Source organism: Cupressus sempervirens, chromosome 3, assembly GCF_028749045.1.
Source record: "Cupressus sempervirens isolate cs-2001-9-10 chromosome 3, ASM2874904v1, whole genome shotgun sequence".
NCBI lineage: Eukaryota > Viridiplantae > Streptophyta > Pinopsida > Cupressales > Cupressaceae > Cupressus > Cupressus sempervirens.
In genome coordinates this window covers 233,505,537-233,523,390 of record NC_143120.1, presented here as the reverse complement: position 1 = coordinate 233,523,390, position 17,854 = coordinate 233,505,537, and the positions used below count along the sequence as shown (strand labels likewise).

The 17,854-nt window shown below is 35.1% G+C and overlaps 1 protein-coding gene and 1 pseudogene across 2 annotated transcripts; both read left to right on the top strand.

The window, feature by feature from the left end:
- Window positions 1-466: 466 nt before the first annotated feature.
- On the top strand, window positions 467-5,287 carry LOC149565712 (uncharacterized; annotated as a pseudogene). Its single transcript, XR_016361385.1, has 5 exons — window positions 467-634; window positions 738-1,280; window positions 1,334-2,129; window positions 2,832-4,536; window positions 4,648-5,287. The product of XR_016361385.1 is annotated as an uncharacterized LOC149565712 (transcript).
- Window positions 5,288-7,009: 1,722 nt separating this feature from the next.
- On the top strand, window positions 7,010-17,295 carry LOC149565711 (uncharacterized). The gene is made up of 3 exons (XM_089816372.1): window positions 7,010-7,224; window positions 13,403-16,713; window positions 16,823-17,295. Exons 1-3 carry the CDS (start codon window positions 7,010-7,012, stop codon window positions 17,293-17,295), a joined length of 3,999 nt encoding a protein of 1,332 aa, XP_089672498.1.
- The last annotated feature ends 559 nt before the right edge of the window (window positions 17,296-17,854 follow it).

Sequence of the window (17,854 nt, the reverse complement as noted above, 5' to 3'; positions counted from 1 at the left end):
ATAAATATAAACAATCATTATTTTATAACCAAATATAAATAAAATAATTTCACATAAACTCAATTTCAACTAACCTCATTTAAATATAGATAATTGAAACCTTCAAATATTTTGTAATCTTTCACTATCCACTGAAGTCTTGAAATATTATTATCAATCTAAAAATACAAATATGCTACATACTTTTATATATTATATATTTTCTAATAAGAAGCATCTTTATAATTAGACATAGCCGGCCATGTATGCCTTTCTAAATGTTATAATTAGACATAGCCGACCATGTATGCCTCTTTAAATGTTGTGATTATAAAATTAAAATAAGGATCTGTTGGCATTATGTATTCTTTTATATTTAACTTTGGAGAAATGGGGCAATGAATCTCTTAAATATATTCACGGATTTCCGACAAGGGATAAATCAAGCAATTCCAGTTGCAGCAGCTTTTTAATTCCACTCCCGGATATGGATAATTTGGAATGGCCAGCGGATTGTAAAGGTCAGTTCATTCAATTACTTATCTTCACTGTTTTTTTCTTTGTTGCATTTTCGTCCAATGAGATGCAATACCAGAGGCAAGTTGACGCAGAAGCTTTGCTTGAATTGAAAATGTCTGTAAAAATGGATCCAAAGGTTTCCCTCTCCAACTGGTAAATGGAAATAACATTTGCAACTGAATTGGAATAACCTGCGATGATCGAAATCAATTGGTTGTGAGTCTGGTCCTCAAATACAGGGGAGTTTTTTTGGTACTATACCGCCTCACATTGGCAATATGTCCTTTCTTACAATTCTTGACCTCTCCAACAACCATTTCTCTGGCCAAATTCCCCACGAGCTTGGCAAATTAGAGAAGCTGCAGTACATTAAGTTGTACGAAAATAGCTTGCAAGGTTCAATTCCTGTTAGTCTGGGTAAATGCAGGGATCTTTTAGAACTCTGGCTGAAGAACAATAGTTTGAGCAGGAAAATTCCGACAGAGCTGAGTTCTTTGCACAAATTGCGAAAACTTAACCTCTTTTCCAATAATTTGAGCGGTATTATCCCTCAAAACTTGGCAAATTGCACTGCCCTTAAAGGATTAGATCTTAGGTATAATCTTTTAACTGGTGCCATCCCTTCTAATATCAATGCATCTAGAGATTTAAGAGTATTGAAACTAGATGGTAATAAGCTTTTGGGGGAAATTCCCAAGTCTCTGAGCAACTGCTCAAAATTGCATTTTCTGTCGTTAACTGACAATGCGCTCCAAGGACCAATTCCATCTGAGATATTAACAGCACTGACCAGATTGCAATCTCTGCGTCTGAGCTCCAACAAACTCAACGGTAGCATCAGCAAGAGATTGGCAAATTATGGAGATTGAGGGATATTTGGCTTCATAATAATAGCCTTACAGGTAGCATTCCCACGGCCCTGGTGAACTGTTCATTTCTGGAAGTTTTGCAATTATCCGACAACCATTTCTATGGCGTCATTCCGGCAGAATTGGGTTCACTTAGCCGACTGCAGCAACCGTGTTTAGCCTATAATAGCTTTGGAGGGTCAATTTATTATCTCATGAACTGTACTGAACTGGAGAAATTGGTGCTAGTGTACAACAAGCTTGAAGGGACAATTCCAGAGTTTATAGGCTTTAAGCTACCCAAATTACAACAGATACAATTGACGGGGAACCAGCTCAGCAGTAGTATCCCAAAATCTCTAGGAAATTGTTCCAGACTTCAGTATTTTACAGTTTCTTTCAACAATTTGAGCTGGAAAATACCCCCAGAGTTAGGGATGCTGACACGTCTACGAGGAGTTGCTCTTGGCAGTAACCACTTGAAAGGAAATGTCTTTCCTTTTCTTGTAAACAGTACGCAACTGCAAATACTTGCAATAGAAATGAACAGGTTTGAGGGTTCCATTCCCTCAGATATTGGCCTCAAGCTTCCAAACTTGCATAAACTTTTGGCAGGAGGTAATCAATTCAGTGGGTGGATCCTAGAGTCTGTGGGAAATTGTTCTCAGCTCGGGATTCTTGATCTCGGAGGTAATCTGTTGGCTGGCCCCGTGCCTCAAGATTTGGGAATGCTAACTGCTCTGAAAGTATTGTCTGTTGGGGGTAATAACTTGTCAAGTGGACATTGTGTTAGTTTAGTTAGCTTTGGACAGTTGTTCGTCCATATGCTATTATTTAGCAAGTAATTGTTTTGCTAACTAATTGGTTAGATTAGAGACAAATATTTGTTAATTAATTGACTACTTTTGGAAACAACTACAGACCGACTTGGTTAGGGTTGTTAAGTTGTTTTAATCTCGACCGTCGATTGAGAATCAATCTCGATCGTTGGTTTACCAACAGGAGTAGTATAAGCGGAGGTCAAAGGGGCATGTGGAGAACAAAAAGTTTGGAGAAACATTTGCAGTACTAGCAAATGAGTTTGTAAGTTTGTAGTGCTAGCAAACAGTCTTGCAGTGTTGGCAAGGGCGCAGTGTTAGCATGGGAATAGCAGTGGAGAATATCAGCGGGAGAAATTAGGAGGTTGTCAGAGTTCTGCCAGTGAGAGGTAAGGAATTTTGTATCTCTTGGTTTGCTGAAGTTTAATATAATTCCTCATTTGTAGAACTGGTTTTCCCTTAGGAGTTTTTCTAAGGACAATTTGTCTGAAAATATTGTGTTTATTGTGTTGCGCATTTCTTTTTGTATTTTATAAGTGAAGTTGCAGTCGTGTTATTTTTCGATATTAGTTAAGAATTTGTTTTCAACAGTTTAATAATCGTTTACGATAGAAAATTAATAATCAGCGATTAATAATTAGTGATTGCAATAGTTGATTTTTCACACATTGTACTACAATATGTATATTAGATGTCCTCTCCAATTGCTCCATCCTAGAAGAGCTTGATCTATCATGGAACTATTTCAATGGGACGTTATCAAGGGCATAGGCAAACTCTCTCCCAAGCTATCAATCCTTCTCTTGAGTAACAATAATATCATTGGAAATCTACCATAAGAGATTGGAAACCTTACAGAGCTGTTCAGTCTTCATCTTCGTAATAATAGTTTTTTTTGGGGAAGTTCCGAGTGCATTAGGCCGTCTGACCAATTTACAATTATTGAGCTTGGGCTCCAACAATTTCCAAGGCAGTATTCCACCAGAGTTTAGCATGCTCTAAACCTGGGGTATCTATATCTTGGGCCAAATTATATATCTGGAGAAATTCCTTCATATTTGGCCAGTCTGAAACAGCTAAGGCGACTTGACTTTAGTCATAACAAGATTACGAGAAGGATACCGGATACCATTGGCCAATGTTTTAGGCTTGAAATGATTGACCCCTCATACAATCACCTCACAGGAAATATCCCTGTGGAGCTCTCCAGCCTCCATTCACTTGTATTTTATCTTAACTATTCATATAATTCATTAGCAGGAAGATTGCCTTCACTAGGAGGAATGCAACATGTTCGAGCCCTAGATTTCTCTACTAATAATCTCTCAGGACCCATTCCTGGCGATATTGGTAGTTGCGTGGAATTGCAATATCTAAATCTCGCCAATAACAAACTGGGCAGAATAGTACCAGTGTCAATGGGAAAGCTTAAGAGCCTTGAATTTATTGATTTGTCTTTCAACGAGTTGTCTGGGCCAGTGCCAGGCTCTATTGCAAATCTCTCCATGCTCCACCATTTAAACATCTCCTACAACAACTTGAATGGATCCGTCCCAAATGAAGGAGCTTTCAGAAATTTGAATGCAACATCATTTTTGAGAAATTCGGAATTATGTGCAGCCTCCGGCTGGTTGCATTTACCAAATTGCACTATCTTTGCTAACAACCATAACGGGTTCAACAAAAACATCGTCTTGGTTACTTCAATTGGTACACTTTTGGCTGTGTTGCATTTTGGGTGCATTTTACTTTTTCTACAGAAGATTTATAATAGCACTAGCTATGGATAATTTGTTGGGACAAGATTTCATGCAAATCTCGAGCCAAGGGCTTCACAAAGCAACTCAAGGATTTAGTGCTGCCAATTTGTTAGGCGAGGGTAGTTTCGGGTCAGTTTACAAAGCACTCTTGTATGATAACACATTGGCAACTGTAAAGGTCTTTGATCAGGACCCTCAAAATTCATACAAGAATTTCATCCGAGAATGCAGAATATTGAGCAAAATCAGGCACCGCAATCTTTTCAAAGTCTTGTCCTCTTGCTCAACTCCAGATTTCAGGGCTTTTGGTACTGGAGTATATGTCAAATGGGAGTCTGGAACAACAATTGTACAGGGAGGAAATAGGGTGTAGCTTCAGTTTGAAGATGAGAGTGAAGATTGGATTTGATGTGGCACATGGGATGTCATATTTACACCATGATTGCTCTCCCCCTGTTATTCATTGCGACTTGAAGCCTTCAAATATTTTAATGGATGAAACTATGACAGCCCATGTAACTAATTTTGGAATTTCTCGTCTATTGACATCCCCTGCTTTTGCAAGTAGCAGCACCTCCAGACTGAAGGGTACAGTAGGCTACTTTGCTCCAGGTAAACACACAAACCCAACATTGTTTTCAATATCTGGGTTTGTCTTTGCTTTTTAATTTCATTATATTACTGATGTTTTCAACAATGAAATCGCATTATAAATGTCAACAGAGTATGGAATGGGAGGAGAAGTGAGTAGCAAGGGAGATGTTTACAGCTTCGGGATTCTGATCGTTGAAATGGTGACTAAAAAGAGACCCACTGACGATATGTTTAGTGGAGATGTAACTTTGCCAACCTGGGTGAGAAGAGCATTCCCTGCAGCAGTGGAGGAAGTGGTGGATAGAGAGTTGTTGGTTGATCAGTTAGCTGAGGGCGAGTCCAGCAATACTAATGTTACACCTGAGGTGGAAATGGAATCCAGTCAGCATATCAGTTGTCTGCGTAGTTTCGTTGGAGTGGGATTGCAGTGCACGAGGCAACATCCAGGTGATAGACCGACAATGAGGGAGGTGGAGGGCATGCTTTGAGAAGATTGTGTTTGGCAAGGCATATGGAAATTTAGAAAATCATAAACCCATCCAGGATCTGTTGGGTGCATCCAATGTAGCAGGCCAGCAAAATGGCAGCAATAGCAATACTTCATTCACTGATTAAAGAAAGCTAAACCGGTTGAGTACGCACTAGATTCCTAGAAAGAATCAGCGGACGTTCTTTTACAAAAGCATTCACAGTTAAAATGTACCTTATTTTTGTATGAGGCACATTTGGAATTCATTTTTATAGTATCAAAGTCATGCACTCAACTAAATTTGATTTTTGGTTGGTTCATTTTGAGTAATTCAATTTTATCAATAGATCAATAATCTATTGAAGTAAACACATATTTTTTTCTAATTATTTAATTTTTCAACAAACATTCTTTAATAAAAGAAAATGTTTATCGAAGTAAACACATATTTTTTTCTAATTATTTAATTTTTCAACAAACACTCTTTAATAAAAGAAAATGTTTATCAGACATTTAAAGATAGGGTGTAAATAGGGATTTATAAACCCACACAACATAAGTGAATGTGACCATTTCTTCACAAGAAAATAGTTAAAATGCAGAGTGGAAACTGATACAAGAATAAATAAAGATGGAATAAAAATAAAAAATAACAGCATATGCAGGATGAAGGATCCCAAGAAACATATGTTGTTGTATAAGATAATGTAAAAATGATATAAATTGATAAAAAGATGAGTTCCTTATACATCAGATTAAGAAAATCTACAATATAAGAAACTCATCAGATTAAGAAACTCTATAAATTAAAAAGGAAAGAGTAAAAAGCATATAGTCAAACAAAAATAATTATAGAGGAAGTTAATTTTTTTTTTTTGAGGAACTAAATTTTAAATGGGTGTGATTTTTTATTGTGATTGATAATTCATCTAAGTAATAGTTGATGGAGTAACAATAGAGATAAAAGGGAGACAATGTACTTGTTAAAAATTGTAAGTGACTTTGTCAAAATCTTATATGAAAATTTTAAATCACTCTTTATTTTTTTTTAAATTAAGATTGTGTAAAAGAAAGGTACAACAAGTGCCACATAGTGGCATGTACTTATTGTAATAGTTTAGGAATTAATTGTAAAATAATTTTAATTCTAAAATAAACCATAAATTAATTTTAATAATTTATATGATTAAAAATTTAATAAAAATTAATAATATAGAATTAATTGATTGTTTTTGTTTGATTTGATTTGTGAATGAAATAATAGTTACCATTAGTAAAATAGTAATTCATTGAATAGTAGTAATGATATACGTATACATAATTCTCTAATTTTTGACTAACATTACTAGTATACTTAATGAAAATTAAATATTTATGCTTACTATGGATATTTTGAACATATGGCTTTAATTATGATTTTTATAAAATTAAATCTCATATATATGACAAAAAATTATTATTATTAGCACTAAATTACATTTAACAAATCTTTTGCCCCGAAAAAATGGGTCCTATAACACAAATTCATTTTAACCAATGACATTTGAAATAAATAGTGTATTTATTGAAAACATTTAAAATTTAAAATTAAAACATTACAAAAATTATGACTATTTCTAAAATTAAAAAAATAAAGGTGTATTATTGGTGGAAACTAATTGAACAAGTGCCACGTAGTGGCGTGTACTTGTCGATTTAGTCTTTATAGTAATTAAAAATTATTTAATATAAAGACTATACCAAAACATAATAACTATAACCTTATCCTAATAAATAAAATCAATCAGTTATAGAAAAGAAAACTATAACATGAACACGCTAACTATAACATGAACCCTAGAAAATGTGGAAAAATAAAACCTGTAACAAAAATTTTTTAAATAATAAATACGTAATGCCTATTGCCATATAAATACTAAAATTTATCCTATTTACTAATTTTTGTGCTAGGAAAACATAACAAAAGAAGCTAGCTATATATTGTACATGCATCATACGTTGTGATTTGTTTGTGAAGTATCGATGAAATATGCAGCATTGAAAGTTGTAGTAGCGCCGGTTTTGGTAATGAATAATGTGTTTACAGGTGGAGGAGTTGCAATCGTTATAATAGAAGGACGTTTGGCCCAGCAAGCGTATGATTCAGCCAAAATATTGAACGATACTACATGGAGATTGTTGAATATTGTGAGAGGTCTCGAGGAAAACCATAATGTTAAGCTCAAGCCTGGAATTATGTTAGTGTGCACAAGATTTTGCAACTAGTTAGACATCTGTGCGAATAAGACAATAGAGAATTAGGAGGATTTATCTAGAGACAGGGCCAAGGTTTCCATTGTCCTTGACAATCTTCAAAGTGCGGCTACTAAGGCTTTCATGTGTACCAATTTGATCCTAGGTGAGCCAAGGTTTGAATGGCTTCACTTGCAAATTGTTGGGGAAAAAAGGCTACTCCGATGTCAAATAGGAAGTAATGTTGAATGAGCTTAGTTACTACATTTTAATAAATTTATCAAATATTTAAATGTCTTCATCACAGTCATACTTCTTACTTGAACACAAACACATATATCTGGAATCATATGATGAAATCTTATCACTCATATTTTAAAGAGGAATCAACTTCCATGCTTTCTTGTCACTATAAAAGCAAACAAGAAGAGTACCCTTCACAAATGCATTCCATCTCATGTGTATCCAGTAACAAAAAATATTTTCACTGCTGATTTGCTGTAGAAAATCCTTTTGTAAAAATCGTTCCATTTTTCAGACCTCTCAAAATTGGAATGAATACCAATGGTACCATCAAAGTGAACATGATTAACATAAATGTTGTTGTTAAAGCCCAAAACTACAACATTTTCATAATTTTCTTTAGGTAAACTAAAGGAATGATACTTATTTACAAAACATTGCCAAGGAAAATAACTCATGTATTCCATTTACAAATAATGTAAGTATCTATTATAAACTTTTGCATTAAAATCATCTTCCTTAAATCTTCATTTCACCCTTGAATTGAAAGATCAATTGATGTAATATTATGAATAGAAACATAAACAATGTTGCTACAATTATTTTCTCTAATAAGCTGAAAACAAATAGAATATTGTGCACTTCCTTAACTATAAAGATTCATTTTTCCTGTGACTAATCAAAAGAATTATTATTGATCAAATATTTTGCAAGGTATAGCTTCATACGAATATTGAAATAAAATTAATTTAGAGATGTTAGGAGAAATAAAATTTAACAAATCCTAAAACCTTGTAGAAAATCCTTTTGTAAAAATCGTTCCATTTTTCACACCTCTCAAAATTGGAATAAAGATTCATTTTTCCTGTGACTAATCCAAAAGAATTATTATTGATCAAATATTTTGCAAGGTATAGCTTCATAATAAAATTAATTTAGAGATGTTAGGAGAAATAATTTAATTTAACAAATCCTAAGACCTTGCTGAAAATTTTGAGCATGGAGCACTTGTCCGAAAAAAGGGGTCTTATAAGAGGAAATTGATTGAACCAATCAAAAGAGAATTAAATCAATTATATCAAATTTTAAATTAAGAAATATTTATTAAAACTTTAGTAATAATCAAACCCCAAAAAAATACAAACATCTAATTGGTTACAGAGTGAACAACTATTGATTAATTCAACAAAACTGAATGCAATAGTACATTGCCTACGGCAAGTACAATAATGGATAGAAGAGAATGCAATAGTATTGCCTTACAACAAGATCAAGATATTGTAAATTAAACGGTGTTATACAATATTTTATAAACTTAAAACCAAACTTGTTACAACCATAAGTATATTTTCTTTTCTTTATTACTATTTAATTTTATTAGAGATTATTTTATATAAAAAAATCTGTAAATAAATTATTGATTGCAAGCATGGTATAAAAAAACATGGTAGAATAAGTGCATCTAAGGGCTATCTAGGTGAACTAGCTACCCAATAATCATTCATATTAAGCTATTATGCTTCAAAGTTAAATATATTACTTCTACAATTTTTGACATGGACTAATTTTCAATGAGGTTTCTTGTCCTTAAACTATGGTAGCTCAATCAATTGGCAACTTAGACTTAAATTAATTTATTCTTTCATTTATCATAGAAAAAGATAGCATAGTTTTTAAAGATTCTATGTGCTTTTAAAAAATAAATTAAAATATGCTCTCTACACCCTACACTTATGAGGTATGGTTAAAATGTAAATTCATTTTATGTTTCACTGGTCTAATATCATTTTGTTACAAGGAAATTGTTGAATGAATTGAATATTATCTTTATTGTCTTTACATTCAACATTGAGTCTATTTTTAATTTGTTTTTCTCATAAGAAATTTGAACTAAAAGTGCCAATATAATTATAGTTTTACTAAAAGTGTTTTGGAAGGAAATGTTCATATAATGAAAAAATTTAAAGTTTCTAGGGAGAAGGTTTGATGCAAATGTGTTATATGATTCACAACATAATGCACCCCTTTGTAAGTTCATTATGGAACTGTCTCCTATTTCTAAAATAGAAAGTCATAGCTCAACTATATTTATATATTAGAAATAATAGCTTATTAATAAAAGGAATGGTTTTAAGAAAGGGCTATAATGAAAATGGGCCTTAGAAGTGTAGAGGGTAGGAGAAATATATGATTAGGAAGATAACTCTGTTGAAAGTATAATGACACGGGAAAGTGAAAATATAGTTAGTTATCTCAATTTGAAGAAGGGAATCAAGGGAAAATACTACAACTGGGGGATTCGAATGTACAACATGTTATTGAAAAGGAGAAAGGTGATTGAGTTATAATTTGATAATTTTGTTGAAAGATGTATTGAAAAGACACAAAATGATCCTTTAAAGGAATAGCAATACAAGTAATTAGAGAGAAGTAGGGGATTACTCTAGAGTCTTCAGAGAGGAATTTGGTTAGGAATTAAGCAATTACTCCTAAGCACATAGAAGGGGAAGATCTGTAGGTAGAATTAGTAAGATTAAATAGATCCAAGAGTATGAAAAAGATGATGGTTTCATATTTTCTCTAAGTCCAAGTCTTGTCCATAGAAGATCTAGGAGATTGAAAGAGAAACACATTAGTAAGAGATATTAGTCTTTGTCTTATAGTAGGTTTACCATGTCCCTAGTCATTTCTCTTTGAGAAAGGAAAGAAAATAATCATATTGATGCTTGAGAATGAGGAGGTGGGGATTCAAAGTGTTTTGGAATAAAGAAGCGTATAAGGTGAAATATGAAGCAACATAGAAGAAGCTCTTAATTACTTCTCATTTTGTATGGGGAGTTGGGACCTTATACCTCAAAGGGGAATTAAGGAGATATATTCTTTCAATTCCAACTCTAAGATTATTAGATCCAAGTAGATTAATGCAATCCAAATGACAAAGGAGCACTAATGCAAATAAAGATCTAATAGTTATAGAATTAGAGAAAGAATAGAAGAACCTTAAAACCCTAATTGTAGAAAATACAAGCAAGAAAGTAGAAAAAAGTTATCATTTGCAATTAAAGACCATAAACCTGGAAAGTAAATTTAATGAAATGAATAAAGCAAATAAAATACTAAGCTTAAAAGCTGAATGGAAAATTGGATTTAGATTTTTGTCTTTTGTATTGTTTCTAATAGTGAATAGACTTCTGGATATGAATCTAAGAGATCTACAAAACCCAAAACTTATTTGGCTCTAAGACAGAGATGAATTTTTGGGATGTGGAAGAAATGCATCCTAACTCGGCAATAGGGAAGAAATATATCCTAGTCCTTTTATTCCCAATTCCAAATCTAATTTTTGATCTCTGATATTCACTGAAGAAGGGTATCCTGATTTGTACTCTGTTTCACTTTCTGAAACTTGTAACCTGCAAGTTAAAAGGATTTTTTTTTATTGGTGGGAGGTTTTCCTCGGTCAAACCCCAAACCCCAATTAGGAATTAACCTCGAAATTAAAATTAAATCAAATTCACCTTACAATAGTAGCATTTCTCAATCAAATACAATGATCTCACTTTACCAAGTTTATTAGGTCAAGAGGATGTGAATGTGATCTTGAATCAAATCGAATGTAGAACAAGGATGACTCTTGAAACCCTCTGTTGATGATAAGCTCCACTATCACCAATGGAGGAAGCTAGACCTTGAAAGGTCATGTCATGAAGATGGAAAATTAATGATGGATCCCCCAAATGAACTCCTTTGAAGCTCCTTAAATTCAAGGGATCTCCTCTCCAATGGGTTGCAAAAGGATCTCCTTGAATGCTCTTGAAGATGACTTGAATGCTTGATTGCTTCAAATGATTGCATGCTCATAGATGATAGGTGTTAGTTCTTAGACCTTAGATGCCTCAAAATGAATAGGGAAGACCTCCTTATATACCAAAGCTTGAGTGTACACACAAGAGGGTTGACCCTTGATTTGGGATCCAAGATATTTGTCTCCTCAAGGACAGAGCTAAAGTCAACTTTGTTCACCAAGACAGGGTCGACCTCTTCCCTATCTTGGGAAAAGGCCAACCTCATCCTTGACCCTTAGGAACAAGACCTCGGGAAATCTTTTTGGGTTTTGGGGAAAGTGAACAGAAGAGTGGGAGAGTGTAGAATCATGGTAGAAAAATGTGTAAAAGCATATACACACATCCTTTAATCTAATCGAGGCATTTAGGTCAGGTCCAAACCATTTTGTAAAGGGGAGATAAACAATGTCCTAACATAGAGTGCATCCATTTTAAGATAATATAGGAAGGATACTTTTGTACTCCCTATAGCAATAAAACCATTAGAAATAAATGGGGAGCTTATATGGGCAAAGACGTATATGATTATTTCCTTAGAGTCAGTGGTAGTATATGATCTATTTGGGATATTAGATAATGTTGGATTGGAAGAGGTTCAACTTCATAAAGTAAAGCAAGATCTGATTCACAATTTGTTTGGATTTTGGGCAAGTATTATCTACTGAGATAAAACCTAATTGTGGCAAATCTTCTAAAAATTAAAAGGGGTAGGAAATTTGTTGTGGAGCTAAGAAAAATGGATGGGGAATCTACATAATAAGTTGAAATTACTTCAAAGTTATCCCATGAGAAGGGCGGGGGGGGGGGGGGGGGGGGATTTTCACAAAGTTATGATTATCCTATCATGGAATATTAGGGGACTTAATTCCCCTAACAAGAAGCATTTACTAAACCATTGTATTTTTAATTCCAAATTTGAGATCATTTTAGTGTTAATAATAAAATTAAACAAATAAGAAATGGATAATATCTCAAAACATATAGGTTCTTGGGAAACATGGTTAGTGGAATCTCTAGGGAGCTTAAGTCGTCTTCTTGTGCTTTGTGACTCAAGAAAAGTATTATATGAGTATTTGGTAGAAGACTATAATTGGAAAATGAGTTTAGTTCAAAATTTGTCAAGGGATCTCAAATTTATTGTAATTAATGTTTATGGGCTAGTTTTGACCATTAAAAAGTAGGAGAGGTGGAATCAATTGGGTAGTTTATTTCAAGACAATAATAATTACAATATTATAATCGGAGTAGACCTTAATGCAATTCTTCATCTTTCACAAAAGTGTGGGTTTATTTAGAAGGAACATCAACCTTAGATAGACTTCAAAAATGGGTTTCTAGGAATAACTTTATGGATATTAAGTTACAAAATGAAGTGTACACATGAAATAATAGGAAGCTATGTTTTAACCATATAATAGAGAATTTGGATATAATAATGGGACATATGCACCAGGATGGAGTGCAAAAAAGTGGACACCATAAGAAAAAGTTAGAAAGTATACATAGCACTCGCATTGTGTGTACTTTTGATCAAATTTCAGAATAGATCTTCTCACATGTTTAGGATAAAACCAAAGACTAACCAAATCAACAATTTTGCATAATGTTTCATTAGTTTATGAATTGAAATTGTCAAAATGCAGTAATCATGCCTTTGTGGAAGGACCTATTGTCAAAATGCACTAATCATGCGTTTGTGGAAGGACCTACCAAAATGCAACGTGAAAACGCCATGAATACAATTCTCATTTTCTTGCAATTACTAAAATATTGCCGTCTGAGGATCTCACACTTTTCTGAATATCAGTTAGTGAGAATTTACTGTGGGAGAGTATTTCCATAATTTGAAAAATCAATAGAAGATTAGCGCTCAGTAACTGTCCAAAGCCGTAACGACAACAACTTCATGTCAACTGCAAAAGACCAGAGCCCCTGTTTTTCAACTTGCATTGAAAATTCCCACATGAATCTTTCGATAAAAAGGACAATGAATCTCTTATCTCTGCACGGATTATTACGAGGAGGAATAAGTAAATTCCAATTTGGAGAACCCGATGGATTGTAAAGGTCAGTTCACTCTTTTACTCATCTTCAGTTCATTTGTCTTTGCTACATTTTCGTTCAATGAGTTGCAATACCAGAAGCGGATCGATGCAGAAGTTTTGCTTGAATTTAAAAGGGCTGTGAAAATGGATCCAAGGGTTTCCTTGTTCAACTGGGTGAATGGAAACAACATTTGCAACTGGACTGGAATAACTTGTGATCGCCATCAATTGGTTGCGAGTCTTGTTCTCAAATACAGGGGATTAACTGGTACTATACCGCCTCACATTGGCAATCTTTCTTCTCTCACAATTCTTGATCTGTCTAATAACCATTTCTCTGGCCAAATTCCCCACGAGCTTGGCAAATTAGAGAAGCTGCAGTACATTAAGTTGTATCAAAACAATTTACAAGGCTCAATTCCAATAAGTCTTGGCGGATGCACAAATCTTGTTGAACTCCGATTGAAAAACAATGTTTTGAGCGGGAACATTCCGGCAGAGCTGAGTTTTTTGTACAAATTGCAGAAACTCCACCTCTCTTCCAATAATTTGAGCGGTATTATCCCACAAGGCTTAGCAAATTGCAGTGCACTTAGAGGATTAGATCTAGGGTATAATCTCTTAACTGGCGCCATCCCTTCTAATATCAATGGTTTCAGAGATTTAAGAGTACTGATACTAGATGGAAATCATCTTTTGGGTGACATCCCCAAGTCTCTCTCTAACTGCTCAAAATTGCGTTTTCTGTCATTGTCCAACAATGCGCTTGAAGGGTCAATTCCATCTGAGATATTAACAACACTGACCAGATTACAACATCTGTCTCTGCATTCCAACAAGTTCAACGGTAGCATCCCCATCGAGATTGGCAAATTATGGAGATTGAGGGAGATTCGCATTGATAACAATAGTCTTACAGGTAGCATTCCCACGGCCCTGGCTAACTGTTCATCTCTGGAGGTGTTGAATTTATCTTCCAATCACTTTTATGGCACCCTTCAACCCGAATTGGGTTCACTTAACAGACTGCAGAAACTGTGGTTAAGAAAGAACAGCATTGGAGGACCAATTTACTTTCTCATGAACTGTACTGAACTAGAGACATTGGCGCTAGGGTACAACAAACTTGAAGGTACCATTCCAGAGTTTATAGGCTTTAAGCTTCCCAAATTGCAAGCGCTAGAATTGCAGTACAATCAGTTCAGCGGCAGCATCCCGAAATCTCTAGGAAATTGCTCCGCGCTTGACTTTGTTTCGGTGACTTACAACAATTTGAGCGGCGAAATACCCCCACAACTGGGGAAGCTGACTCGTCTGCGGCAAATAGCGCTTGGTGATAACCACTTCAAGGGAAATATTATCCCTTTTCTTTTAAACTGTACACAACTGCGAAAGCTTGGATTAGAAGTGAACAGATTTGCAGGGTCCATTCCATCAGATATTGGCCTCAAGCTTCCTAACTTACAAGGAATTTATGCAGCGGGTAATCAATTTAGTGGGAGGATTCCAAAGTCTGTAGGAAATTGTTCTCAGCTCAGTGTTCTTGGCCTCTCTGATAATCTGCTAAGTGGCCCCTTGCCTCAAGAATTGGGAATGCTAAGTGCTATAAAAACAATGAATCTTTGGGGTAATGGCTTGTCAAGCGGACAGTGTGCTACAATGTGTATTTTAGATATCCTCTCCAACTGCTCTATCCTCGAAGACCTCCAGCTATCACAGAACAATTTCAATGGGACATTGTCAGGGGGCATAGGTAAACTCTCTCCCAGACTATCGAAACTTTACTTGGGCAGCAATTGTATCACTGGCAATATACCTGAAGAGATTGGAAATCTCACATGGTTGTTTGCTCTGAATCTCGGTAATAACAGATTTATTGGGGAAGTTCCAAGTGCAATAGGCCGTCTGAAGAATCTACAATTGTTGGATCTGAGCTCCAACAAATTCCATGGCAACATTCCACCAGAGTTTAGCACGCTGGTAAACCTGGGATATCTATGGCTCCAACTAAATCAAGTCACTGGAGAAATTCCTTCACATTTGGGCAGCCTGCAGCAGCTGAGAAAACTTGATTTCAGTCATAACAACCTCACGGGAAGAATACCGGATACCATTGGCCAATGTTTCCGCCTTGAAATGATTGACCTCTCATACAACCACCTCACAGGAAATATCCCTCTTGAGCTCTCACGCCTCCGTTCACTGGTATTTTATCTCAATTTTTCATATAATTCATTAACGGGAAAATTGCCTTCTCTGGGAAGAATGCAACATGTACAGGCCATAGATATCTCTGCTAATAAACTATCAGGACCTATCCCTGGCGATATCGGCAGTTGCTCGGCATTGCAGTACTTGAATCTTGCAGAAAACAAATTGGAGGGAATAGTGCCGATATCAATAGGGCAGCTTAAAAGCCTTGAAAGCATTGATTTGTCTTTCAACCAGTTGTTTGGGCCAGTGCCACACTCGATTGCGAATCTCACCATGCTTCAGAGTTTGAATTTCTCCTACAACAACTTGAATGGACCGGTCCCAAATCATGGAGTTTTCAAAAACCTAAGCGCAACATCATTTCTGAGAAATCCGGAATTGTGTGCAGCCTCAGGCAGGTTCAATTTACCGAACTGCGCTAGCTTTGCCAAAAATCATAATGGGTTGAGGTTCAACAGAAACATTGTCTTGGTTGCTTCAATTAGTACATTTTTGGCAATGTGTTGCATTTTGGGTGCATTTTATCATTTGAACAGAAGAATACAAATAGAAGCAACTATCGATAGTTTGTTGGAACAAGATTTCAAACAAATTTCAAGCGAACAACTTCACAGAGCAACCCAAGGATTCAGTGATGCTAATTTGTTAGGTAAGGGTAGCTTTGGGTCAGTTTACAAAGCTCTATTGTATGACAACACATTGGCGGCTGTAAAGCTCTTTGATCGGGACCCTCAGAGTTCATACAAGCATTTTGTAAGAGAATGTAGGATACTGAGCAAAATCAGGCACCGCAATCTTGTCAAAGTCTTGTACTCTTGCTCAACTGCAGATTTCAGGGCTCTGGCACTGGAATATATGTCAAATGGGAGCTTGGAACAACACATCCACAAGGATGAAACAGGGGGTAGGTTGAGTTTGAAGATGAGAGTGAACATTGCACTTAATGTGGCACATGGGATTGCATATTTACACCACGATTGTTCTCCCCCTGTTCTTCACTGCGACTTGAGGCCCTCAAATGTGTTAATGGACGAAAACATGACTGCCCATGTAGCGGATTTTGGGATTTCTCGTCTATTGTTGTCCCCTGTTTCCGAAAGTAGCAGCTCGCCAAGACTCAAGGGAACAGTGGGCTACTTAGCTCCAGGTAAACACACAAACCCAGTATTGTTTTGAATCGCTGTATTTCTCTTAGCTTTTCAATTTCACATATTAGCGATGTTCTTAACAATGAAATCACATTTTAACTGTTACAGAGTATGGAATGGGAGGACGAGTGAGTAGCAAGGGAGATGTTTACAGCTTCGGGGTTCTGATCCTTGAAATGGTAACTAAAAGGAGGCCAACTGACGACATGTTTTCTGGAGATGTAACTTTACCCAGATGGGTTAAAAGAGCATTCCCTGCAGCAGTGAACGAAGTGGTGGACAGAGGGTTGTTGATTGATCAGTTAGCTTTGGCCAGAAAGTCCGGTGGTTCAGAGTTGGATTCATCTGAGCATGGCAGTTGTCTGCGTAGTTTCATTGGAGTGGGACTGCAATGCACAAGGCAATATCCAGGGGAGAGACCAACAATGAGAGAGGTGGAGGGTATGCTTGAGAAGATTGTGTATGGAAGGGCATATGGCAATTTAGAGGATCATAAACCCATCCAGGATTTGTTGAGTACATCCAATGTAGCAGGCCAACAAAATGACAGCCGGAGCACTTCATTCACGTGTCAAAGCTAAATCATAAGTACAACTATGGAATAAGAAAATAAGGAGGCCATCTTTTAGACAAAATGTACCTATGACAAAAATATCAAAGTAAAAATACACTAGGTTTTTCTGAAATTTCTAACATTTGTTCTTGATGATCTTTATATTAAAAAATTACTGTATTTTGGAAGATATTAAAAAAAAATGCTTAACATTTGATATAAGAAAATAGGCAGGTTATGTATTATTCAATTGGAATAACACACAGATACATCCCAAAAATTGTAAAAGATTTTATTTTTCTTTTACCACTAATATAAATTTAAAATCATTTTCATGTTCAAGATTTTTTTTAATGAACCCTATTTTTTCATAGAAAAATGTATTTATATTAATAAAAATAAATAATTTACAAAGCAAATATATTTTAAGGCATAAATCTAAAAAAATATTCACACTAAGACTACAATTGCAACAAATTATTATAAAAATAAGTACTATTAAATTTTTTTTTAAATTACTTATTACAAAGAATGTATTTCTAAATATATACTATGTGAGAAATTCTTAGTAATAATATTATGATGAG

Bases quoted from the DNA above. Each gene is read 5' to 3' on its own strand.
- LOC149565711 (XM_089816372.1), top strand. From the start codon at position 7,010: ATGAAATATGCAGCATTGAAAGTTGTAGTAGCGCCGGTTTTGGTAATG. The intron at 7,225-13,402 runs GTTAGTGTGCAC...ACTCATCTTCAG, and splicing joins AAGCTCAAGCCTGGAATTAT to TTCATTTGTCTTTGCTACAT. The intron at 16,714-16,822 runs GTAAACACACAA...TAACTGTTACAG, and splicing joins AGTGGGCTACTTAGCTCCAG to AGTATGGAATGGGAGGACGA.